Source organism: Leptodactylus fuscus, chromosome 11, assembly GCF_031893055.1.
Source record: "Leptodactylus fuscus isolate aLepFus1 chromosome 11, aLepFus1.hap2, whole genome shotgun sequence".
Lineage (NCBI taxonomy): Eukaryota > Metazoa > Chordata > Amphibia > Anura > Leptodactylidae > Leptodactylus > Leptodactylus fuscus.
The window spans coordinates 60399853-60426140 of NC_134275.1; the positions used below are offsets into that span (position 1 = coordinate 60399853).

The 26288-nt window shown below is 42.3% G+C and overlaps 1 protein-coding gene across 1 annotated transcript in view; it reads left to right on the top strand.

The window, feature by feature from the left end:
* Positions 1 to 25813, top strand: part of LOC142185651 (adhesion G-protein coupled receptor G4-like) — a 37893-nt gene extending 12080 nt beyond the window's left edge. The window contains exons 8-22 of the mRNA XM_075261085.1: positions 2984 to 3110; positions 4285 to 4388; positions 4549 to 4759; positions 5289 to 5439; positions 6276 to 6407; positions 6896 to 7021; positions 7458 to 7503; positions 12465 to 12568; positions 14172 to 14293; positions 17120 to 17388; positions 18147 to 18252; positions 19381 to 19661; positions 19865 to 19966; positions 23336 to 23500; positions 24794 to 25813. Of these exons, the coding sequence (XP_075117186.1) occupies positions 2984 to 3110; positions 4285 to 4388; positions 4549 to 4759; positions 5289 to 5439; positions 6276 to 6407; positions 6896 to 7021; positions 7458 to 7503; positions 12465 to 12568; positions 14172 to 14293; positions 17120 to 17388; positions 18147 to 18252; positions 19381 to 19661; positions 19865 to 19966; positions 23336 to 23500; positions 24794 to 24885 (2138 nt within the window). The 3' untranslated portion in view covers positions 24886 to 25813. The remainder of the gene's footprint in view (positions 1 to 2983; positions 3111 to 4284; positions 4389 to 4548; positions 4760 to 5288; positions 5440 to 6275; positions 6408 to 6895; positions 7022 to 7457; positions 7504 to 12464; positions 12569 to 14171; positions 14294 to 17119; positions 17389 to 18146; positions 18253 to 19380; positions 19662 to 19864; positions 19967 to 23335; positions 23501 to 24793) is intronic.
* Positions 25814 to 26288: the final 475 nt, after the last annotated feature.

A 26288-nucleotide genomic window follows, 5' to 3' on the forward strand; every position in this document is an offset into this window, starting at 1 on the left:
TGGTCAGAGTTGCTATCTGTTTACTGTATGTGGTCAGAGTTGCTATCTGTTTTCCATGTGTGGTCAGAGTTGCTATCTGTTTTCCATGTGTGGTCAGAGTTGCTATCTGTTTTCTGTATGTGGCCAGAGTTGCTATCTGTTTCCTGTGTGTGGTCAGAGTTGCTATCTGTTTTCTGTATGTGGCCAGAGTTGCTATCTGTTTTCTGTATGTGACCAGAGTTGCTATCTGTTTCCTGTGTGTGGTCAGAGTTGCTATCTGTTTTCCATGTGTGGTCAGAGTTGCTATCTGTTTTCCATGTGTGGTCAGAGTTGCTATCTGTTTTCTATGTGTGGTCAGAGTTGCTATCTGTTTTCTGTATGTGGTCAGAGTTGCTGTCTGTTTTCTGTATGTGGTCAGAGTTGCTATCTGTTTTCTGTATGTGGTCAGAATTGCTATCTGTTTCCTGTGTGTGGTCAGAGTTGCTATCTGTTTCCTGTGTGTGGCCGGAGTTGCTATCTGTTTTCTGTGTGTGGCCGGAGTTGCTATCTGTTTTCCATGTGTGGTCAGAGTTGCTATCTGTTTTCTGTATGTGGTCAGAGTTGCTATCTATTTTCTGTATGTGGTCAGAGTTGCTATCTGTTTTCTGTATGTGGTCAGAATTGCTATCTGTTTCCTGTGTGTGGTCAGAGTTGCTATCTGTTTTCTGTATGTGGCCAGAGTTGCTATCTGTTTTCTGTGTGTGGTCAGAGTTGTTATCTGTTTCCTGTATGTGGTCAGAGTTGCTATCTGTTTTCTGTGTGTAGTCTGGACAAACAGGAAATGCAATAACTGTTTGACTAATAAGGATGCATTGCTTGTGTGTCAGAATGGCCCATAGGATACCGAGGGTAGTGGAGACTTGGCAATGTCTCTGTTCAAAAGAATTGTGGCCAGAGTGATGTTAACCCTGAAATAGCTGACTTGTGTATCCCTTGACTTATTACTAGGGTTAAGCCGATCCTGACTTTTCAGGATCGATTTTAAAATCCGATTTCCGATCATTTTTCATTCGAACCCGATCTCGATCCCAATTCCGATCCCAATGCAAGGCAATGGGATTTTTTTTATTAATCTGAGATCGGATTTTAAAAGCAATCCTATTCACTATACAGCATGGAATCTAAGAATTGTTAGAATCCACGCTGTGTAGTGAATCACTAAGTAGCCAGAGGATTTTTTTTAATCCTCTGGCTACTTCGTTCCCTCTGGTGTCCACTTACCTCCAGAGATGGCTGCTCCGCTGCTGTTCGCCTCGCTGCTGCTCCAGCTGCAGTCTTCTTCGCCTCGCTGCCCCCTCCCTGCCAGGTTAGGAGAGTGTGGGCGGGTTAGGAGAGTGTGGGCGGGTACTGGGAGGGGAGACGTGATGTCTCCCCTCCCAGTACCCGCCCACACTCTCCTAACCTGCCCACACTCTCTTAACCTGGCAGGGAGGGGGCAGCGAAGGGAGAAGAAGACTGCAGCTGGACCGGCAGCGAGGCGAAGAGCAGCGGAGCAGCCATCTCTGGAGGTAAGTACCTACTAGATATGTTACTTTAGTCTCCCATTAGAATGAATGGAGGCAGCCAACGCGCAGGGGATTAAGGCTGTGTGCCGGCTGCTTCCATTCATTCCTATGGAACCGCAGCGGAGCCTTCACACTGAGTATACACTATATACTCAGTGTGAAGGCATTGTGGGAAATACTACCGATCTCGATCCCACCTAAAAAGATCGTGTTCGGAATTCCGATTGCAATCGTGAAATTTTCTCGATCGCTGATCAGAATCCGATTTTTTCCGAACACGATCGCTCAACCCTACTTATTACCACTGTATCATTGGACATGTTCTTTTGTTTTCCCTACTGTGCAATTGGTACCTTCTTTCGTTCACTCCTAATATCATTTCATATCATTTTAATATTGGCCAAATTAGGAAGAATCCACAATTACCGAAATTACCTACTCGAATGATAGATTAGATAGATAGATAGATAGATAGATAGGAGATAGATGGATGGGTAGATAGATAGATAGATAGATAGATAGAAGATAGATAGATAGATGGATAGATAGATGGATGGATGGATGGATGGATAGATAGATAGATAGATAGATAGATAGATAGATAGATAGAAGATAGATGGATAGATAGATAGATAGATAGATAGATAGGAGATGGATAGATAGATAGATGGATAGATAGATAGATAGATAGATAGGAGATAGATAGATGGATAGATAGATGGATAGATAGATAGATAGATAGATAGATAGAAGATAGATAGATGGATAGATAGATAGATAGATAGATAGATAGATAGATAGATAGGAGATAGATGGATAGATAGATAGATAGATAGATAGATAGATAGAAGATAGATGGATAGATAGATAGATAGATAGATAGATAGATAGAAGATAGATAGATAGATAGATAGATAGATAGGAGATAGATGGATAGATAGATAGATGGATAGATAGATAGATAGATAGGACATAGATAGATGGATAGATGGATAGATAGATAGATAGATAGATAGATAGATGATAGATGGATAGATAGATAGATAGATAGATAGATAGGAGATAGATAGATGGATAGATAGATAGATAGATAGGAGATAGATAGATAGATGGATGGATAGATAGATAGATAGATAGATAGATAGGAGATAGATAGATGGATAGATAGATGGATAGATAGATAAGAGATAGATAGATAGATAGATGGATAGATAGATAGATAGATAGATAGATAGATAGGAAATAGATAGATGGATAGATAGATAGATAGATAGATAGATAGGAAATAGATGGATAGATAGATAGATAGATAGATAGATAGATGATAGATAGTTTAATACGGATATCGTTTTATTATATTTCTCATATATTAGACTTGTATACAGTATATAATGTATCTATTGAGTGTTTAAAGATGTCATCATGTCCATAATAATAATTCAGGTTTTTTTCACTCACAGATGAGCATTGTACGAATGGCTCTACAACTTATGATGGCTTTTGGTATGAATGGCCAGAAACAAACCCAACAGAAAAAGCTACCCTAAAATGTCACACAGATCTGAATGAGATCGCAACACGAGTCTGGTAAGGTCAATAGCATTATTCCAAAATTGTGAACAAGGAGTTACCTGCAGCAGGATAAGTGATTAATATTGGCTTTTCTGGACTTATTTAGTATATTGAAAAGCTATTCTATAGGATAGTTCATATGTGATTGCTGGGGGGTCCGGCACCTGAGACCCCTGTCCATCAGCTGTATGAAGAGGCTGTGGTGCTTACAAACACTGCAGCCTTTTCCCTGCACCAATGATGTCATGTAGTGACCACACAATTAAAGGGGTTGATCAGGGTAAAATTACAAAAATTACAAAAAAAACCCAACCCATATTCATCTGTCCCAGGTGCTCTGGTGCCTCCCACTGCAGTCAGGTCCTGCAGCTCCATTGTTGTCTTCTGGTAGATGTCCCCCATGGGCCAATCAGTGGCCTCAGTGGAAGAGACTTGGAACGTTACAGCTGGTGAGGAATTCCACTGCAAAAAGACAGCTGAGCAGCAGGACCGGACTGCGTTGCAAGGACAACAAAGCACTGGGGACAGGCTAATTTTTAAAAGTCAACCCTGGAAAATATTTATTTTTTAAATTCAATCTAGATTGTGAGCCCCATATATGGCTCACAATGTTCCTTTTTCCCCCTATCAGTAAGTATTTGGAGTATGGGAGGAAATCCACTCAAACACGGGGAGAACATACAAACTCCTTGGAGATGTTGTCCTTGGCAGGATTCGAACCCAGGACTTCAGTGCTAACCACTGAGCCACTGTGCTGCCCCAACCCTGGAAAATATTTGTCCTAGACACTGACCTGGGAAAAACAGGGTGGTATTTTTTTTGTAATCAGCCATTGTATCAGGACATAATACTCTGTGAGGGCTCAGTGGGAACATACTCTTTGAGGGCGCCGAAGGGAGCTTTATATTGTGTAGGAGAACTAAGAGGGTATGATACTGCATGGGAGCATTATGGGGTCATTGTACTGTGTGGGCACTAAAGGGACATTTTACTTTGTGAGGGCCACAAGGGGGCATTATACTCTGTGGGGACACTAAGAGACATTATGCTGTGTGGGGACCAATAAGAGGTATTATACTGTGGGGAGCACTAAGAGGGCATTATATTGTGTGGATAGTACTAAGGGACATTATACTGTGTGGGTGCACTATACATGTGTAAAATATGGACTTTTTCTTGTACATTTCAGCTATATCAATGTCACCACTCTAATAGCAGAATGGGGACCTCCAAACTATAGCAAATGTGTTCCTACTACATTTGAGGATCTTGAAAATATCAATGTAACACTCGGTAAGTGCGTTTAATACTATTTATTATTAGGGCGCATCCTTTTATTCGTGACAAGATAAGGAAGCATTGGCTCTCTCCTAGTTCAGTACACATGTATCACTCAGCAAGTAAGGTGTAACTGATCACATCAAGCACTTACTTTTTCATTTTTTTTTTGTAGAAAATGCAAACTATTTGGCAAAGCAAATTTTAAATATGACGAAAAACGCGACTTCCTTACCAAAAAAAGATATAACGATCATTCTCAACAAAATCTCAGAAATACTTGCACTGGGAGAAATTGATCTTGAAAATACAAAAATTCATATGGATGTGATAAACTTTATTCTACTAAAAGGTGACACGTCATCGCTGCATCTGTTTGCTAGCACGTGAGTATTCAACTGCTTTACCAATCTTCTTATGGATTGGACAGGTGGTAAATGCCTGATCAATTGGGGACCCCGCTACTGCGACGCCAAGTCCTGAAGTTCCCATGCCGTACTCAGAAGGGGCTTAACACCTTACTGCTGTGGTCAGTGCATAGATTAGTCCATAGATTAGTACTGAGGGCGTTCCTCACTGCTCAGCGTCATCACTGGGCGGTATGGAACACCCCCTCTGATGGTATAGCTCTATGGACAGTACTGTTAGGAGGGGCGTTCCCAGCTAGACTGTCAGGAACGCCCTTCTGACTGTGAAAAGCTCTCGGTAATTGTACCGATATCTCTTCCCCCGGTGCACATAACAGGAAAACCGACAGTGCACTGAATAAGAGAATGAATGAATAAATGGGTAAACTAAGAAGTACAGTATGCTGATAATGAGTAGATATAGTAATATTGAATAGAGATATAATCACACTGCACGTATTAATATCTATCTATTTACCAAAGTCTTGTAATTGCTTGTAATTTTAAGGATACTTAACCTTTTGGAGGATGTTGGATTCAAAATGAATTTTCCCAATGACATGGCAAATGTGACGGCTGATTCTATGGCTTTACTGGTATCCAAGAAATTTAATGACATGAGCTTCGCGGTTACAACATATTTTGAAGGGAATGTGGAGGTACGGTTGTCTTACTTGCCATACTAACGATTTCATTAATTTATTTTAACAAATTCATTATACATGTTTTATGTGCTATAGATACAACTCTTAGGTTGGATTCACATGGCCATAATAAATCCATTATAAAGACCGTTTTACAGCTACAAACCCCATCTTGGCCACTGGTCTAGTGACTTGAACTACAGTAACAGCATCATAGGGATCTACAATTCTGCAAATTTAGGTCATTAGACCCAAAGTGTAGACTGGAATTGCAGTAGTAATACCAGTGGAGCAACTAAAGTCTTATGGTGCAATCTTTTATCCAGGGTCCCCTATCTTATCCCTACAGTGAATTCTTGATAGTGATGGTTACGGGTGCTAAGGAGTTTAATCCACCTTAGTGTGGTTAGGGTAATCTCTGGGTCTCCTTGACTTATGGGCCAGATGAAAGCTGCAATCTCAATACTGATGCCAGTGCTTATGGGCCCCTTAAGGCTCCTGGGACCCTATGTGACTGCACCCTCTCAAGTTACACCCCTGCATAGTACGGTTATCTCACCATAGACAACCCCTTTCAGATTGGTGTCTCTACTTTCCTTGGGGAAGCCAAGGCCAGAAAGAAATTTCCCTTCAAGTGGGCATTGAAGAAGAAATTGAATACATGGACAGAACAAGTCTGCTAGAGAAGGAACGTGCTCTATTAGCTTCTCTATATCTTCTCTATTCTCTGACAATCATGGGGACAGCATAGAAACTCCTTGCAGATGTTGTCCTTCATTGGTTACGAACCTAAAACTCCAGCGCTGCAAGGCAACGGTGCTAATTTTTGGAAACATTGTTTTTGTTCGCAGATAACATTAGGCCAGGTTCCTCCTGACAAAGTTGTAGCCTTAATACAGTTACCCAGATCAATCCAAGAACAAGCAAAAATATCATCAACCAAGGTCCAATTCAACTTCATCGGGAGTGAATTACCATTTCAGGTAAAAAAAAAACTAGACAAATGTATATTATTCAAAATATGATCTGTCCATATTTTGGTGAACAATAAAGTTTGTGTATGGGCCCAAACTGAAAAAAATGTGTTAAATTGTATTGAAAAACCATGGGGTGAATATATAAAGACTGGTGCTTCGTATGCCCGCTGGATCCCTTCATTGGAGTGGAGATGCACCTACAGTAATTTTTTTTTAGGCACATCTTCTGCCCATCATACTGTAGAATCTCAAATCTATGCCAAGTGGCGTAAACCATAGTAAGTCTGCTGAAGCCAAGTTTCCCTGACCAATCTCATCCAATTCTTAGAAATTTTTTGTGCCAATTTCTCCAATAATAAACTCACCCCAGTGCTTTTCCATTCTTCAACATCCACACAAAGTCTTATAATCAGGGATGTTTATCAATACATTTTGTAATATAGATGGACCATTACCAATGCAATTGTTGTCATCATATATTTTTTTTTTTATAGGACTTTCAATCCAAGGATCTCATATTAAACACATACATCATAAGTGCCAGATTTGAGGGTGCCCCTAATATTCAGAATCTGACGGAGCCAGTGAACATAACGTTGCGACACTTAATGGAAAATGTGGTAAGCTTCACATCTTGGCTTTACTTTGCTAGAAAAGTTTAAAAAAAAAGTAATATGACAAGGTAAAAGGCAGACAAGGACAACTCAAAATAACTCAGGGCTGTGGGATAATGCAGGGGGGAACCTTTTCCCCTATAGACAGTTCTTAACAAGAGTATTCCTACCATACAAGTAGACCAAAAATCTGTTTAATGGGCCCCTAGTCAGAGAGGGCCCAGCCCTGGTCAAACCCATTAATATTTCTATTATGGTAAGAACTTGTGCAGAGAAATTCTAGGTTCAATGGCAAAACATGGCATCATTTTAACTGGAAACAGGGCTCTGCGTCTATCACACCCTGGTAATTTTGCACTAGTTATGTTCCAAAATTTGCACAATGTTAAGAATCCTCACAATAACATTAGTTCTCAAAATTGTATCTCCCCTTCTCTTTTAGGATAATTGGCCAGTAGAGTGTGCTTTTTGGGACTTTTCTAAAAACAGTAAGTAATATTTTATTTCTGTCCATCTGAATGTTCCTGCACTGATGTGACATCTGCTATGGATTTATGAATCCTATGTGTTTTCTTCATACAATACTTTTTGTGTGGCCACAATGTTCAATGTGCCTCATCCACAAGGCTCTCCATAATGCTGCACCTCCCTACATTTCCTCCTCATCTCTGTCTACCACCCAACCCGTGCTCTCCGCTCACTCAATGACCTAACACTTACATCCTCTATTATCAGAACCTCCCACGCTCGTATACAAGACTTCTCCCGAGCTGCACCACTTCTCTGGAATGCTCTACCCCGGACAATCAGATTAACTCCCAATTTCTACAGCTTCAAGCACATACTAAAAACGCAGGCCTATCACAATTCCTAAAGTAAACCCTTCCTTATCATAATTAGAATCCCTGCAACGAACCCTCCTCTGTCCCCGCTCCCACATTTCCCCACATGATATGATGCCATTTCAGACTAACTTTATATGTCCAGGCTCCATCCACATGTTAAAGGACACGACTGGTGACGGCTCATACAGGTTTATGTCTGTGTAATGACAGTCACCTCTATTACAAAATTGTCTGACTATTGTATAAGCAATGCCGCCCCTGCTACCTCCTACCTGTGTCACCCCTCTACCTCATAGATTGTAAGCTCTGGCGAGCAGGGCCCTCAGTCCCATTATGTGAAGTGACTATTTCTTTGTAATGTTTTTGTCTGTACTTGAACCCTACAAATTGTACAGCACTGAGGAATATGTTGGCGCTATATAAAGAAAGTGTATTATTGTTATTATTAGAGATGAGCGAACACTAAAATGTTCGAGGTTCGAAATTCGATTCGAACAGCCGCTCACTGTTCGAGTGTTCGAATGGGTTTCGAACCCCATTATAGTCTATGGGGAACATAAACTCGTTAAGGGGGAAACCCAAATTCGTGTCTGGAGGGTCACCAAGTCCACTATGACACCCCAGGAAATGATACCAACACCCTGGAATGACACTGGGACAGCAGGGGAAGCATGTCTGGGGGCATAAAAGTCACTTTATTTCATGGAAATCCCTGTCAGTTTGCGATTTTCGCAAGCTAACTTTTCCCCATAGAAATGCATTGGCCAGTGCTGATTGGCCAGAGTACGGAACTCGACCAATCAGCGCTGGCTCTGCTGGAGGAGGCGGAGTCTAAGATAGCTCCACACCAGTCTCCATTCAGGTCCGACCTTAGACTCCGCCTCCTCCGGCAGAGCCAGCGCTGATTGGCCGAAGGCTGGCCAATGCATTCCTATGCGAATGCAGACTTAGCAGTGCTGAGTCAGTTTTGCTCAACTACACATCTGATGCACACTCGGCACTGCTACATCAGATGTAGCAATCTGATGTAGCAGAGCCGAGGGTGCACTAGAACCCCTGTGCAAACTCAGTTCACGCTAATAGAATGCATTGGCCAGCGCTGATTGGCCAATGCATTCTATTAGCCCGATGAAGTAGAGCTGAATGTGTGTGCTAAGCACACACATTCAGCACTGCTTCATCAAGCCAATACAATGCATTAGCCAGTGCTGATTGGCCAGAGTACGGAATTCGGCCAATCAGCGCTGGCCAATGCATTCTATTAGCCCGATGAAGTAGAGCTGAATGTGTGTGCTAAGCACACACATTCAGCACTGCTTCATCAAGCCAATACAATGCATTAGCCAGTGCTGATTGGCCAGAGTACGGAATTCGGCCAATCAGCGCTGGCTCTGCTGGAGGAGGCGGAGTCTAAGATCGCTCCACACCAGTCTCCATTCAGGTCCGACCTTAGACTCCGCCTCCTCCGGCAGAGCCAGCGCTGATTGGCCGAAGGCTGGCCAATGCATTCCTATGCGAATGCAGACTTAGCAGTGCTGAGTCAGTTTTGCTCAACTACACATCTGATGCACACTCGGCACTGCTACATCAGATGTAGCAATCTGATGTAGCAGAGCCGAGGGTGCACTAGAACCCCTGTGCAAACTCAGTTCACGCTAATAGAATGCATTGGCCAGCGCTGATTGGCCAATGCATTCTATTAGCCCGATGAAGTAGAGCTGAATGTGTGTGCTAAGCACACACATTCAGCACTGCTTCATCAAGCCAATACAATGCATTAGCCAGTGCTGATTGGCCAGAGTACGGAATTCGGCCAATCAGCGCTGGCCAATGCATTCTATTAGCCCGATGAAGTAGAGCTGAATGTGTGTGCTAAGCACACACATTCAGCACTGCTTCATCAAGCCAATACAATGCATTAGCCAGTGCTGATTGGCCAGAGTACGGAATTCGGCCAATCAGCGCTGGCTCTGCTGGAGGAGGCGGAGTCTAAGGTCGGACCTGAATGGAGACTGGTGTGGAGCGATCTTAGACTCCGCCTCCTCCAGCAGAGCCAGCGCTGATTGGCCGAATTCCGTACTCTGGCCAATCAGCACTGGCTAATGCATTGTATTGGCGTGATGAAGCAGTGCTGAATGTGTGTGCTTAGCACACACATTCAGCTCTACTTCATCGGGCTAATAGAATGCATTGGCCAGCGCTGATTGGCCGAATTCCGTACTCTGGCCAATCAGTGCTGGCCAATGCATTCTATTAGCTTGATGAAGCAGAGTGTGCACAAGGGTTCAAGCGCACCCTCGGCTCTGATGTAGCAGAGCCGAGGCTGCACAAGGGTTCAAGCGCACCCTCGGCTCTGATGTAGGAGAGCCGAGGGTGCACTTGAACCCTTGTGCAGCCTCGGCTCTGCTACATCAGAGCCGAGGGTGCGCTTGAACCCTTGTGCACACTCTGCTTCATCAAGCTAATAGAATGCATTGGCCAGCGCTGATTGGCCAATGTATTCTATTAGCCTGATGAAGTAGAGCTGAATGTGTGTGCTAAGCACACACATTCAGCTCTACTTCATCGGGCTAATAGAATGCATTGGCCAGCGCTGATTGGCCGAATTCCGTACTCTGGCCAATCAGTGCTGGCCAATGCATTCTATTAGCTTGATGAAGCAGAGTGTGCACAAGGGTTCAAGCGCACCCTCGGCTCTGATGTAGCAGAGCCGAGGCTGCACAAGGGTTCAAGCGCACCCTCGGCTCTGATGTAGGAGAGCCGAGGGTGCACTTGAACCCTTGTGCAGCCTCGGCTCTGCTACATCAGAGCCGAGGGTGCGCTTGAACCCTTGTGCACACTCTGCTTCATCAAGCTAATAGAATGCATTGGCCAGCGCTGATTGGCCAATGTATTCTATTAGCCTGATGAAGTAGAGCTGAATGTGTGTGCTAAGCACACACATTCAGCTCTACTTCATCGGGCTAATAGAATGCATTGGCCAGCGCTGATTGGCCAGAGTACGGAACTCGACCAATCAGCGCTGGCTCTGCTGGAGGAGGCGGAGTCTAAGATCGCTCCACACCAGTCTCCATTCAGGTCCGACCTTAGACTCCGCCTCCTCCAGCAGAGCCAGCGCTGATTGGCCGAATTCCGTACTCTGGCCAATCAGCACTGGCTAATGCATTGTATTGGCGTGATGAAGCAGTGCTGAATGTGTGTGCTTAGCACACACATTCAGCTCTACTTCATCGGGCTAATAGAATGCATTGGCCAATCAGCGCTGGCCAATGCATTCTATTAGCGTGAACTGAGTTTGCACAGGGGTTCTAGTGCACCCTCGGCTCTGCTACATCAGATTGCTACATCTGATGTAGCAGTGCCGAGTGTGCATCAGATGTGTAGTTGAGCAAAACTGACTCAGCACTGCTAAGTCTCTGCATTCGCATAGGAATGCATTGGCCAGCCTTCGGCCAATCAGCGCTGGCTCTGCCGGAGGAGGCGGAGTCTAAGGTCGGACCTGAATGGAGACTGGTGTGGAGCGATCTTAGACTCCGCCTCCTCCAGCAGAGCCAGCGCTGATTGGTCGAGTTCCGTACTCTGGCCAATCAGCGCTGGCCAATGCATTCTATTAGCCCGATGAAGTAGAGCTGAATGTGTGTGCTTAGCACACACATTCAGCTCTACTTCATCAGGCTAATAGAATACATTGGCCAATCAGCGCTGGCCAATGCATTCTATTAGCTTGATGAAGCAGAGTGTGCACAAGGGTTCAAGCGCACCCTCGGCTCTGATGTAGCAGAGCTGAGGGTGCACAAGGGTTCAAGTGCACCCTCGGCTCTCCTACATCAGAGCCGAGGGTGCGCTTGAACCCTTGTGCAGCCTCGGCTCTGCTACATCAGAGCCGAGGGTGCGCTTGAACCCTTGTGCACACTCTGCTTCATCAAGCTAATAGAATGCATTGGCCAGCACTGATTGGCCAGAGTACGGAATTCGGCCAATCAGCGCTGGCCAATGCATCCCTATGGGAAAAAGTTTATCTCACAAAAATCACAATTACACACCCGATAGAGCCCCAAAAAGTTATTTTTAATAACATTCCCCCCTAAATAAAGGTTATCCCTAGCTATCCCTGCCTGTACAGCTATCCCTGTCTCATAGTCACAAAGTTCACATTCTCATATGACCCGGATTTGAAATCCACTATTCGTCTAAAATGGAGGTCACCTGATTTCGGCAGCCAATGACTTTTTCCAATTTTTTTCAATGCCCCCAGTGTTGTAGTTCCTGTCCCACCTCCCCTGCGCTGTTATTGGTGCAAAAAAGGCGCCAGGGAAGGTGGGAGGGGAATCGAATTTTGGCGCACTTTACCACGTGGTGTTCGATTCGATTCGAACATGGCGAACACCCTGATATCCGATCGAACATGTGTTCGATAGAACACTGTTCGCTCATCTCTAGTTATTATTATTATTATGATGATGATGCTAGACTAATATGACCTACTTCTGATATAACCCTTACATGCCACGGTAGTTTACTACCTGTAATACAATACTTTCTGCAGCTCTGTGTATTTCCATTATATCATGTTTTGTTACAGATTGGTATATTTTTTTGCATAGATGATATGGGAGGTTGGAACCCATCGGGCTGTAAGAAGACATTTACAAACAAGGAATACACGTCGTGTTCTTGCAACCATCTAACTCATTTTGGAGTTCTCCTTGTAAGTACTTCCCTGCATGAACGTCTACGGTGTTCTCTAGAAATAATATGCCAATTTTGGTTATAATTAGAGATGAGCGAACAGTAAAATGTTCGATATTCGATATTCGTTTCGAGTAGTCCCTCAATATTCGACTACTTGAATCGAATATTGAACCCTATTATAGTCTATGGGGGGGAAATGCTCGTTTCAGGGGTAGGAAACATTCGATCAAATTACACTTACCAAGTCCATGAGTGAGGGTCAGGCTGGATCCTCCGAGAAGTCTTCTCCGTGCAGCGTCCCCGCGGCATCTTCTGGCTCTGAATTCACTCTGCCAGGCATCAGGCCTGGGCAGAGCCGACTGCGCATGCCCGCGCTACAAGAAAATGTAGTGTGGACATGCACAGTCGGCTTTGCCCAGGCCCGATGCCTGGCAGAGTCAATTCAGAGCCGGAAGACGCCGCGGGGAAGCTGCACAGAGAAGAAGGTAGGAGAAGAACCAGCGTTGATTGGCCGACTGTATAGCATTCGGCCAATCAATGCTGGTTCTGCATCGAACTTTTCCATTCGAATAGCAAGTGATACTCGATCGAGTACGAGTATTTCGAATACCGTAATATTCGATCGAATACCTACTCGATCGAATACTACTCGGTCATCTCTAATTATAATCCTTTCACTAAGGACCCCTTTAATGGCTTTAATTACTTTAAGACCGGGCCATTTTCCCTAGGTTTTTTTTTATTACATGCATTTATTAAATCAGTGTTTTTTTCTATAATGTCTTTTGAACGCCTTTGTGGGGGAAAAAAAGTAGAATTTTTTTGTTTGTTTGTTTTGTTTCACCTTTCCTTAAACTTTCAATAAACTGCGATTAAAGCAATTGACATTCCCCAAAGTGGTATAACTAAAAAGTACATCTGGCCTTTAAAAAAAAGACTCTGTGCACACGGAAGTTACAGGTGAAGAATCCAAGAACTTTTTTTTGTGCAAAATTCTGGACTTAAGTTTAAGGGGTTAAACCATAAAAAAAACTATATAAATTTGGAATCATACTGTCCTATAGAATACAGGTGAAATGTCATGTAGAATGCCTTAAAAACAAAGCCCATAAACAGTTTTTCTCCAATTCCACCCAATTCTGAATTTTTCTTTCCAGCTTCCCAGTACATGGCATGGACTACTGAATGGTATTTTTACTTTTACAAAGTACAATTAGTCCTGCAAACACTAAGCCCTCGTATGGCTCCGTGAATGGAAAAATAAAAAAGTTCTGGGGTTAGAAAGCGGGGAGTTAAAAATAAAAATCAAAAAATGCCACCGGTGGAAAGGAGGACACAGATTACATTATAATGTGGCTGTTTGGGATACTAAGGACCTGTGGATGGTTTGGATCTCAAATTACCTTGACAGTTTCCCTTTAACTAAAATTAATCTAAGGTACGGGTGACACATCTGTATAACAAAATGACTTACAATAGACAGATGAGATGTATGATAGGTAGTACACAATGCAGTGATATGTCAGTATACTGTGTGTGTATATATATATATATATATATATATATATAATATATGTATATAGAATATGTATTTTATCTAGTATTTTCCTTGTGTTCAGGACATTTCTAGGACTCAAATCGACCCTTTTAATGAACGCATACTAAGCCTCTTGACGTATGTGGGATGTGGCATTGCCTCTCTGTTTCTAGGGCTAGCCCTTGTAACATATGGGATGTTCAGGTAAGTTTGTGGCTTACATGAACTATGTTCTTTACGATATAGTGAATTATCAACTGCTAAAGGGACAGCAATTCCTCAAAATTGCAAATTTTTGCAAGGTTTTCATGCAAGTTCTATTATTTGGAGGCCCCAGGGAAAAATATTCACCCTTTCTCACCACTCTGGGGCTATGTCGTGGTATTTGGTTTTCTTTCTTAGTGTCTTTCAGCCTCTTGAGTGATGTCAGCAGCCCCGGGGGAGATTGCTGAGGCTTGGGATTGCTCCTCAGTGGTCATATGGGGTGAGACAACATCATGACGCATTGACACAAGTGGTAATACACCCCACCTCCACACATCTCTATAACAATAGCACCTACCTGCCCCTGGAATCAGTAGTGTAGGAGACACTATAATCCATATATATCTACTTAATTTTGGGAAAAAGGAACTTGGAAGTATGTATATATAATAGGGGTTGGGGTTCTACCTACTCCATCTCCATTAATGGATATACATTCCCTCACTTGTTTTTAATCACATTTTGGGCATTTGTTTATTTTTAACATACCTAATAAAGGTTACGTTTTAGATTTACTCCTTCAGTGAATGTGTTTGCACACTCTTGGCATTCTCTTGATGAGCTTCAGGAGGTAGTCACCTGAAATGGTTTTCACTTCACCGGTTGTGCCCTGCAGGTTCAATAAGTGGGATTTCTTGTCTTATAAATGGGGTTGAGACCATTAGTTGTGTTGTGCAGAAGTCAGGTGTATACACAGCTGATAGTCCTACTGAATAGACTGTTAGAATTTGTATTATGACAAGAAAAAAGCTGCTAAGTAAAGATAAAATAGTGACCATCATTACTTTAAGAAATGGAGGTCTGTCAATTGGAAAAATTGGAAAATCTTTGAAAATGTCCCCAAGTGCAGTTGCAAAAACCATCAAGCACTACAAAGAAACTGGCTGACATGAGGACCGCCCCAGGAAAGGAAGACCAAGAGTCACCTCTGCTGCGGAGGAGAAGTTCATCCGAGTCACCAGCCTCAGAAGTCGCAGGTTAACAGCAGCTCAGATTAGAGACCAGGTCAATGCCACACAGAGCTCTAGTAGCAGACACATCTCTACAACAACTGTTAAGAGGAGACTTTGTGCCGCGGCCTTCATGGTAAAATAGCTGCTAGAAAACCACTGCTAAGGACAGGCAACAAGCAGAAGAGACTTGGAAGGGGTAAAGAACACAAGGAATGGACATTATACCAGTGGAAATCTGTGCTTTGGTCTGATGAGTCCAAATTTGGTTCTAACCATCGTGTCTTTGTGTGACGCAGAAAAGGTGAACGGATGGACTCTACTTGCCTGGTTCCCACCGTGAAATATGGAGGAGGAGGTGTGATGGTGTGGAGGTGCCAAGCTGGTGACACTTTTGGGGATTTATTCAAAATTGAAGGCACACTGAACCAACATGGCTACTACAGCATCTTGCAGCGGCATGCTATTCCATCCGGTTTGCGTTTAGTTGGACCATCATTTATTTTTCAACAGGACAATGACCCCAAACACCTCCAGGCTGAGTAAGGGCTATTTGACCAAAAAGGGGAGTGATGGGGTGCTACACCAGATGACCTGGCCTCCACAGTCACCAGACCTGAACCCAATCGAGATGGTTTGGGGTGAGCTGGACCACAGAGTGAAGGCAAAAGGGCCAACGAGTGCTAAGCCTCTCTGGGATCTCCTTCAAGACTGTTGGAAAACCATTTCTGGTGACTACCTCTTGAAGCTCATCAAGAGAATGCCAAGAGTGTGCAAAGCAGTAATGAAAGCAAAAGGTGGCTACTTTGAAGAACCGAGAATATAAGACAGATTTTCAGTTTTTTCACACTGTTTTGTTAAGTATATAATTCCACATGTATTACTTCATAGTTTTGATGCCTTCAGTGTGAGTCTACAATTTTCATAGTCATGAAAATACAAAAAATTCTTTGAATGAGAAGGCATGTCCAAACTTTTGGTCTGTACTATATATATATATATATATATATATATATATATATATATATTTCAAAAGCTTAGGTACGCTATAAATTCCCACTTTATTATACACCGACAATATATATCAAGCATCACTCAACCCTAGATAGATTACATACAGTGAAACATATACCGAGAGCAAATTTTTGGCAACCCACCAACACCATTCTGGACTATGGAATGACATAGTTGTATATGTAATGTCTGGGTTAGTCAGCCATACTTATCACTATTATACTAAGCCTGTGATGGCGAACCTATGGTACGGGTGCCAGAGGTGGCACTCAGAGCCCTCTCTTTGGGCACCCATCTGTGGAACAGATCATACTGTGTGAGGACCACTTTGCAGCAGATTATACTGTGTGGGGGCCACCATGTAGCAAATTATACTGTGTGGGGACCATTGTGCAGCAGATTATACTGTGTGGGGGCCACCATGGAGCAAATTATACTGTGTGGGGGTCACTGGGGAGCAGATTGTACTGTGTGTGGGTCACTGTGAAGCAGATTGGACTGTATGGGGGTCATAGTGGAGCAGAAATCTCTATAAAGCCCCATTCATATGACCATTTTTTGCAGATCTGTAATTGTGCGCAATTGTGCATCCACACATTAAGATTAAATTGCCGTGTTGGCACTTTGTGATAAATTAGTGTGTTTTGGGTTGCAATTCTGACACTCGATCTCTGAAAGGTTCACCATCACTGCACTAGGCCAACAGATACCTTCATGAATATTATAAATCCAATATTTCATGTATTATTCCTTTTGCGTACTAAGAGTTTGCTTTGACTTCTGCTGTTTTTTGCATTTTCAGACAGCTGAGAAGAGATTACCCTTCCAAGATATTGATGAATCTTTCTTTTTCGCTTTTGATGCTTAATTTACTCTTTTTGGTGAATAACTGGTTGTCGTCATTCAGAAATCAAGGCTTGTGCGTCTCAGCTGCGGTTCTCCTCCATTACTTCTTGTTGTCATCCTTCACGTGGATGGGCCTGGAAGCTGTACACATGTATTTTGCATTTGTTAAAGTTTTTAACTCCTATATCCATAAATACATATTGAAATTATGTATCGCTGGCTGGGGTGAGTAGTAGTTACAGACATTTCCTCTACCCTTGAGTTATATTCTGTGAAAACATATGCGTTACCTTTATTTCCAATAGGATCTGTCACCAAGTAGAACATTGTAAATGACATACATGGTATTTTTTTTTTGCAATTCCATTTTCCCATTCAAAAGATATGGCCCATAGAAGTTTATATGTATATTAGATTTTAGTCACCAAGTGGGCAGTAACCTTTTGAATGGGTGGCTGGAAAAAAGAAACAGCAACAAAAACTAATAACAAAATGTTATTTAGTTTTATGCTAGACATATATATTTTAGAATTTTTAGTTATTTTTAAATTTCCATCTATATTTTAAAAAAAAATGATAAAATGCTGCAGGTCTAACTCTGACCACTAAGCCTAATAATATAAGGGGAATTCCTTTTTTTTTCTATAGGAGATTTCACCTCACTTACCCGTATAGTGATAATCCAAGCTACTGTATCTTGGCCGCAGCACTCCGTACGTACGCACTGCACCCGGAAGTGAAGGGGGTTAGATACAGCTTCCTCCATCCAAAGTAGCTTCTGCCACTTCCGGACGCAGTGTGTCGTCATTGGATATGCATAATACAGTTAGTACTATGTGCAAATACAGAAGATGAGTGTAGCAGAGAGATATGCCACTGCCACCTAGCACCATCATAAAGAGAAACGTAGGAAGATACAGATCTACCATGCAATCTCCATTTACATGAATGAACATTTCGCTTTCATTGTGTTTCCTGTACAGGAATCCCTCTAGTTGTCGTTGTTATAGTATTGTGTATTGACGTTGATTTTTATGGAATCGTACCAGATGAGAAAACCGCCATCCCTGGAGACAATGATTCTTTATTGTGAGTAATGAACCACTTTACGCCGTGTAACGTTGCGCTGTAGTTCTAATTTAGAAAATATTGAGAATGACAGAGATGTTAATGTATTGTATGTACCGAACTGTTGGGTAAAACGTATCGGTGATATTTTATTGAAACCTTTGATATAGACATCCTCCATTGCAATGTAGTCTTTACAGCACAGGTGACCAATAGGTGGGTTGTTTTTTGGTTCTAAATGCCACGATTTGCCATCGGCAGAAAAAATCGTGGCATTTTACCGTAATTGCAAAGTGGATGGGATTCTTGCAAATGCTGGGCAGACCTTGTACTGTTTTATGGCTACTTCTTATATGGCCTAGGTCCAGGGTTTTAAACTCAGCTGGACAAATGGGCCCCAAATAGGAAAAATTTGAAGGTTGCATTCAGTTCAAATTCTATGCAATAAAAATTTTTGGAAAATGATTTAGTAGCAGAAGTGGCTCCATACAGTTTAATGTCTCCCATCAGTGGTCTTTCATAGTTTAATGTCCCCTAGCTGTGACCCCATATAGTTTAATGTATCAACACCAGTGGCCCCCAGCCAGTATTTGCCTCCCTGCTCCAGGCACACGTTACATCAATGTGCCCGGAGCATGGAAAGAGAGTGGTAGGTGCTGGGGAACGGAGAGGTAAGTACCTGTAAAATTGGAAAGTATTAGAATTGGGTCGCGGACTCTTTACTCCCTACATTTGTCAATCCAGAAGAATAGGGGCGAAGGCCAGAGGGTGCAGGGGCCCCATGTTATATGTTTGAGACCTCTGGACAGGATCATTGGGGACCAGATAAGAGCAGAAAGAAGCATTTCAAAAACAAATAATTTGGAATATTTGGGTCGAGTCAGTTCTCTCTTGTCCAGAAACAACTTCTTTATGTTTAAAGTCTATGTAGGCCATGCCTTAAAGGGGTTGACCACTTTCAGCCCAATATTGAGAGACCAATGTTATTGTTTCTATAATAAAAAGTTGTACAACTTTCCAATATACTATGTGTATCAATTCCTCCCGATTTTCTAGATTTCTGCTTGCTCTCATACAGTCTGCTTACTTCCAGTGTATAAACCAGTCCATCCTCTTTTTCTGTATACTAATACCAGTCCCTTTCTGCAGCTGCTGGATCCGGGATGATACGGTCTTCTACGTGTCGGTTGTCTCCTACTTCGGAGCGGTCTTCTTAAACAATATTTCCATGTTTATCATTGTACTTCTTCAGATCAAGTCATTGAAAGCTACAAAGATAAAGGACTGGAAGGCGCTCTTCCTGCATGACATTAAAAATACCCTCAGTCTTGCCTTCTTACTCGGATTGACCTGGGGCTTTGCTTTCTTTGCCTGGGGTCCTGTACATACTGCTTTTTTGTATCTATTTGCTATTTTTAATACATTACAAGGTAAGTACGCACATGCATGGACCAGCTGTTTGAGGCCACTTTTTGTGCCCATATGATACACTGCATGGAAGCAGAGGCTTGTGGCGCCATTCCCTGAATAGTGGCTGGGAGCTGGTACTACAACTCATCTCCCATTAACTGCAATGAGAGCTAATGAAAATATAGACACATAACATTCATTCTCCATTCTTCTCCCACATTAGGATTTTTTATTTTTGTGTTCCACTGTCTGATTAAGGAGAATGTAAGAAGACATTGGAGGATGTATCTATGCTGCGGCAGTTGTCGACTTGACAATTATTCAGGTAATACCTTTTCACTTAGAATCATTTTCTATCACAGGGGTCAGAAGCTATATTATGTCTCCTTAGGGTGATTGCCTTTGCAGGCCATTTTTTAGTTCGGTGGTCACAGTACTTTGCATTCTGAATGGCCGTGATTTACCATCTTGCAGTTTATATATATATACACTCACCGGCCACTTTATTAGGTACACCATGCTAGTAACGGGTTGGACCCCCTTTTGCCTTCAGAACTGCCTCAATTCTTCGTGGCATAGATTCAACAAGGTGCTGGAAGCATTCCTCAGAGATTTTGGTCCATATTGACATGATGGCATCACACAGTTGCCGCAGATTTGTCGGCTGCACATCCATGATGCGAATCTCCCGTTCCACCACATCCCAAAGATGCTCTATTGGATTGAGATCTGGTGACTGTGGAGGCCATTGGAGTACAGTGAACTCATTGTCATGTTCAAGAAACCAGTCTGAGATGATTCCAGCTTTATGACATGGCACATTATCCTGCTGAAAGTAGCCATCAGATGTTGGGTACATTGTGGTCATAAAGGGATGGACATGGTCAGCAACAATACTCAGGTAGGCTTTGGCGTTGCAACGATGCTCAATTGGTACCAAGGGGCCCAAAGAGTGCTAAGAAAATATTCCCCACACCATGACACCACCACCACCAGCCTGAACCGTTACCGATACAAGGCAGGATGGATCCATGCTTTCATGTTGTTGACGCCAAATTCTGACCCTACCATCCGAAGGTCGCAGTAGAAATCGAGGCTCATCAGACCAGGCAACGTTTTTCCAATCTTCAATTGTCCAATTTCGATGAGCTTGTGCAAATTGTAGCCTCAGTTTCCTGTTCTTAGCTGAAAGGAGTGGCACCCGGTGTGGTCTTCTGCTGCTGTAGCCCATCTGCCTCAAAGTTCGACGTACTGTGCGTTCAGAGATGCTCTTCTGGCTACCTTGGTTGTAACGGGTGGCTATTTGAGTCACTGTTGCCTTTCTATCAGCTCGAACCACTCTGGCCATTCTCCTCTGACCTCTGGCATCCACAACGCATTTCCGCCCACAGAACTGCCGCTCACTGGATGTTTTTTCTTTTTCGGACCATTCTCTGTAAACCCTAGAGATGGTTGTGCGTGAAAATCCCAGTAGATCAGCAGTTTCTGAAATACTCAAACCAGCCCTTCTGGCACCAACAACCATGCCACGTTCAAAGGCACTCAAATCACCTTTCTTCCCCATACTGATGCTCGGTTTGAACTGCAGGAGATTGTCTTGACCATGTCTACATGCCTAAATGCACTGAGTTGCCGCCATGTGATTGGCTGATTAGAAATTAAGTGTTAACGAGCAGTTGGACAGGTGTACCTAATAAAGTGGCCGGTGAGTGTATATATATATATATATATATATATATATATATATATATATACATATATACTAACGTCTGCTCGCGACTTTTTCTGCGTGTTGTTGTTGGCTTATATTCGCTTATATGATCCGCTTATATTTACCCAATTGCTGTTGTCGATGATACGCCTGCTCCCGAGTCTCGGCCCTGCTACATCGCGGCTTATGCACAGCATGCCCAGCTGTTTGTACACCTCTGCATATGGAGAGCCTACTGAGCTGTGCTACAGTGCTGTCTAAGCTCTGCTACATCTGATCATTTGGATTAAAGGGTTGTCTTATGTCAGTGTGTGAGCAGCTTCTGTGTTAGAAACGGCTGAATGGATGTTGCTGAAATTTGCCACAGCTCTACCCCCTCCTCCATCAGAGGCTGAACCGCACATTCCCCATCGTACTCACAGAAACTCGACACTTGATATACATCTCTTGCCTACACACAGCCTGCATGTTCTGTACTCTCCTGATCTTCCATGAGACTCCATTTTCTTCAGCTTTCACACTGTCCAGTTTCCTCCTATATAGCTCCACCCACCCAATAGCGGGATCCTATAAGAGAACGGCTCAAGGACCTGTGATGATGTCATCACGGGTCCTTTAGTGTACTCTGAAACTAAATTTGTACGTGAAGTTACGTAATTTGCCGGCATAAAAAGTAGCCTATGTTTTAATCGGGGTTCCTATCTATGTATGTGGTACAATTTAGCCAAATCAGTTCAGCCGTTTTTGAATGCTTGAGGAACAAACTTCCAAACACGCAAACTTTCTCATTTATAATATTAGAAGGATTAGGAATACATAATGAAAGAAAGTAAATTACTGGAGGTGACTTATTTTAACCAAAAAAATATTTTGGAATACACAATAAACTTTACTCACATTGGGAAATGGAAATCAGATGTTTTAGGTTTGAAAACATTTGCATTAGGACTTCAGGGACTTGTGATATTACTGCCAGAATATGTGGCGTCAGTCGGAAGGAGTTGGCGGTTAGGTGGGCGCACTCTCTCAATGGAACCAGGATGAAAAGATCAGATTTTACCGACAATGACAAATCAGTGTGGCTACAGACAAATACAATGCAAAGCACATTGTATTGTAATAAGCAGCGAAGTGCATGAATCCCACTTCACTTGTTATACGGAAAATCTGTCACTGTTTTTCTGGCTCCCGAGTGATAGGAGACTGCTGTATATTGGCAGATCTATTTTAATTCACATCTGATATTGTGATGACAGAAGTTATCGGCTGCATAGGATTCTCTACAGTGTCTCTCAACACGGCGTCCCCTTTTTTGGTTACAGTCGGATTGGGCAATCTGCTGATCACCATGGGTCCTTTTTCAGAAGATTCTGAGATCTGCTGCTCTCACAGTTTTCAGTAACTCCATGTGATCTCACAGTGGGAAGCTGCAGACGGTCATACATCTTATCTGCAGCACCACTAGGATCAATGCTAGGGTTGACCTGATCTTGAAATTTCAGGATCGTTTTTAAAATCCAATTTTCGATCATTTTCCAGCCGATCCCGATCGTGAAATTTGCTTGATCGCCGATCGGGATCCAATCTTTCCCGATCCCGATCGCTCAACCCTATAAATGACATATACATGAATAGGGTTGAGCCGATCTTGAGACAACCTCCGACCTCAATCCCGCCTGAATGGATAGGGATTGGAATTCCGATCTGGATTGTGAAATTTACTCGATCGCCGATTGGAATCCGATCCTTTCTGATCCCGATCGCTCAACCCTAGTCAATGCAGTATTCGAGTGCTATGCCGGTAGTAGAACTCCACTCCGACTAATAGACATTGTCTCAAGCAGGTGACATTCCTCCAACAAAAAAATTATACAAAAAGAGTGATTTTATATATTATGGAATAGAAGCTACTTGGCTTTTATATAGATTAATTCGCAGACTCTCAGCACAGTTACATACATTTTCCACTCTCTTCTTTTTCAGACTGGAGCAGACTCAGCAATGCGGATACAAGATATAATGGCCGTATACACTTGTCACCATCTGATTCATACCAGTCCACCAGGTCTAACAACACAGCTTCTACGTCTAATGCATCCAGTCTATCCAGCTTATCCAGAGACCCATTTTATGGTAGAAGCATAAGTGGTGAGTTGTCTCCATTACATCATTGCTGCATCCGCTCGTGAGGAGCGCAAAAAATGTGACTAGTGGCTTCATACTATATTATTAGTATTATTTTTAAATAATACATGTTTAAAAATCTATACAAATCTTACATTTGTCCCCAAAAATCAAGTTTTATCCATAACAAACACTAAATTTGTATTTTTAAGAAAATCTGATATTTTCCCAACAACATGGCGCCTTAATCATTAGCCCTAAAGAATCTGTTGGTCAAACAGTATTGAATGTGTTTATTTCTATATTAGATTAGATTAGTAAATATTTATATATATTTTTTTAACTATATTGTGTTCATGAAGAAACCCTCTGTTCAAAAGAGCGGCACAAATTCAGGACATTCCTCTCTGAACCTTACAAGTTGGTGTTCTTGAATTACTTCAGTCATTCATTCAGTTTTCTAGATTTCTGCTTGCTGTCATCCATTGTTTACTTCTAGTGGATAAAGATCAGTCCATGGTCATGTGATGGACAATCCATGGTCAAGCGATGTACAATCCATAGTCATGTGATGGACAATCCATGGTCATGTGATATACAGTCCATGGTCATGTGATGGACAATCCATGGTCATGTGATGAACAGTCCATGGTCATGAGATGGACAGTCTATGGTCATGTGATGGAAAATCCATGGTCATGCGATGTACAATCCATAGTCATGTGATATACAGTCCATGGTCATGTGATGAGAACACAGGTGCACATATAGTCATGGTATAGTAATCAGACACTTGCCTGGTAACGAGCTGTCCACCTGTGTGCCCATCACATGACCATGGACTATATATCACATGACCATGGACTGTATATCACATGACCATGGACTGTATATCACATGACCATGGACTGTATATCACATGACCATGGACTGTATATCACATGACCATGGACTGATTTTTATCCATAGTAAGAAAAGAATGAATGGCAGCAAGAAGAGATCTAGAAAATATTAATACAGAAAGAATACTGGAACATTATTTAACTTTTCATAGCCCAAACCATAACATTTATTTGCTTCACCTGGACAACCCCTTTAAGCCTTCACACAAGAGGAATACTCGAGGCTGATCTGAAACATGTGAAGCGCTCAATGCTTGCCGATAATATCTTTCGGGGCTACAGTATAATTTTGGCTTGTTAAGGAACTAGTTTGGTGATCTTGTCATAGTACTTCAAAGAAATGTATTTTTCACATCTACTGCCATGAGTGAGATAAACATCCTGAATAATTGGATCTTTTGCTTGCTTTGTGTAGGAGGAGGAATATTCATCAACTCGGCTCACACGGCACCTTCAAATCATGCAACTGTCTACCCCAACAGGCGAATATCAACGCTCTTGGATTAAGACTCTCAATGACATGAACTGAAATAAAATGGTCTTTTGGTACAGATTTATGACGGTTTATTAATTAGAATTTTATAGAAAACAAATAAAATTTATATTGTATATGAAGGTTGAAAATATTGGTATAATATTCTGATATCCTAGGTATATTGTACTAAAGAATTTTGCACAGATTGTTAAGTGAGTTGTCTACTGTAGACTGTCTTATTCTGTGTCCTGACCATAAGCTGATCTCAAGGCATGCTACATTGAGCAACACACTAAATTCATGAACATATTCCCTACAGCACCACCACAGGGGAATTTAGGTATTACACTGTGTCCATTGAAAAAACATAATGCAATGGACATTCCAGGTCCTCCAAATTCAGAGACGCTCTTTGTTGCTGCACCCGACTTACGTATCTAAGAGGGTATGGTCTAACCCAGAACTAAAATTAAATGTGAAAAGTTGTACCCTCAGTTCTTTAACATCAGTTATGAACATTGTATCTGTAATGCTGCTCTGGGCACCCTCTAACTATTAGATATGTATGTCTAGGCCCTCATGCTTGGCCATACATTGTGGCATTATTAGACTGGTCCTAAATATCATGAGTGCCCCCGGTAGCAATTTTATGGGGGAACTGCATCATATTATTGTATGAATTCTACTTTTCAAAAACTTAGAGGAACAGACCTGGTAAAAATGTTACTCTAATATACCTAGTGCCGTCCATGAGAAATAATCCCTGTTTGATCCCCCTGTGTTACGTCTTCCCCTGTCTATGCGCTGCACTGGACATAACGCAGTGTTTTAGTCAGACATGGCTGCATGTGCAGTTATGTATCTTTTACCTTGTTACCTCTTCTCTGGTTTGCACATATTTACGCACTGTATATATGCCATTAATGTCCCAGATGGGAAGATCCCCTATGTGTTGTTCCTCTGCCCACACAGTTGGCTGTAGCCATGTAATTGCTAACCTTCACCAGGGTCTGAGTGATTTCATGTAAGTTGGAAATAATATATTTTATGACCTAAGTGAAATAAAAATAAGGGATTTATACAATTTCAATTTTCTATTGTTGCCTAATTTCATCCCCACTTATATATTCTCTTTGGGTCTTATCTCTGTTTATGTTCTAGAATGACTAGAGATAGGTGAACCTCACAAACTTCTTTTAGTTTCCTGTCTGAACTCTCAACTTTGTGAATGTAAACTCCCTGAATGACTGGGGTTTTCCATTGATGACATTTATCCGCTTTTCAGAGGATCACAGAATGGCTGAGTGCTCCATGTTAATGGGGTTGTTCGGGATGAAACAAAAATGAACCCCTAAACTTAACCCCCTCCCCGCCTAACTTCTAAGTGTGCATTCACACTGAGTATACGCTGAGCTGATTCTGAACGTAAAACACG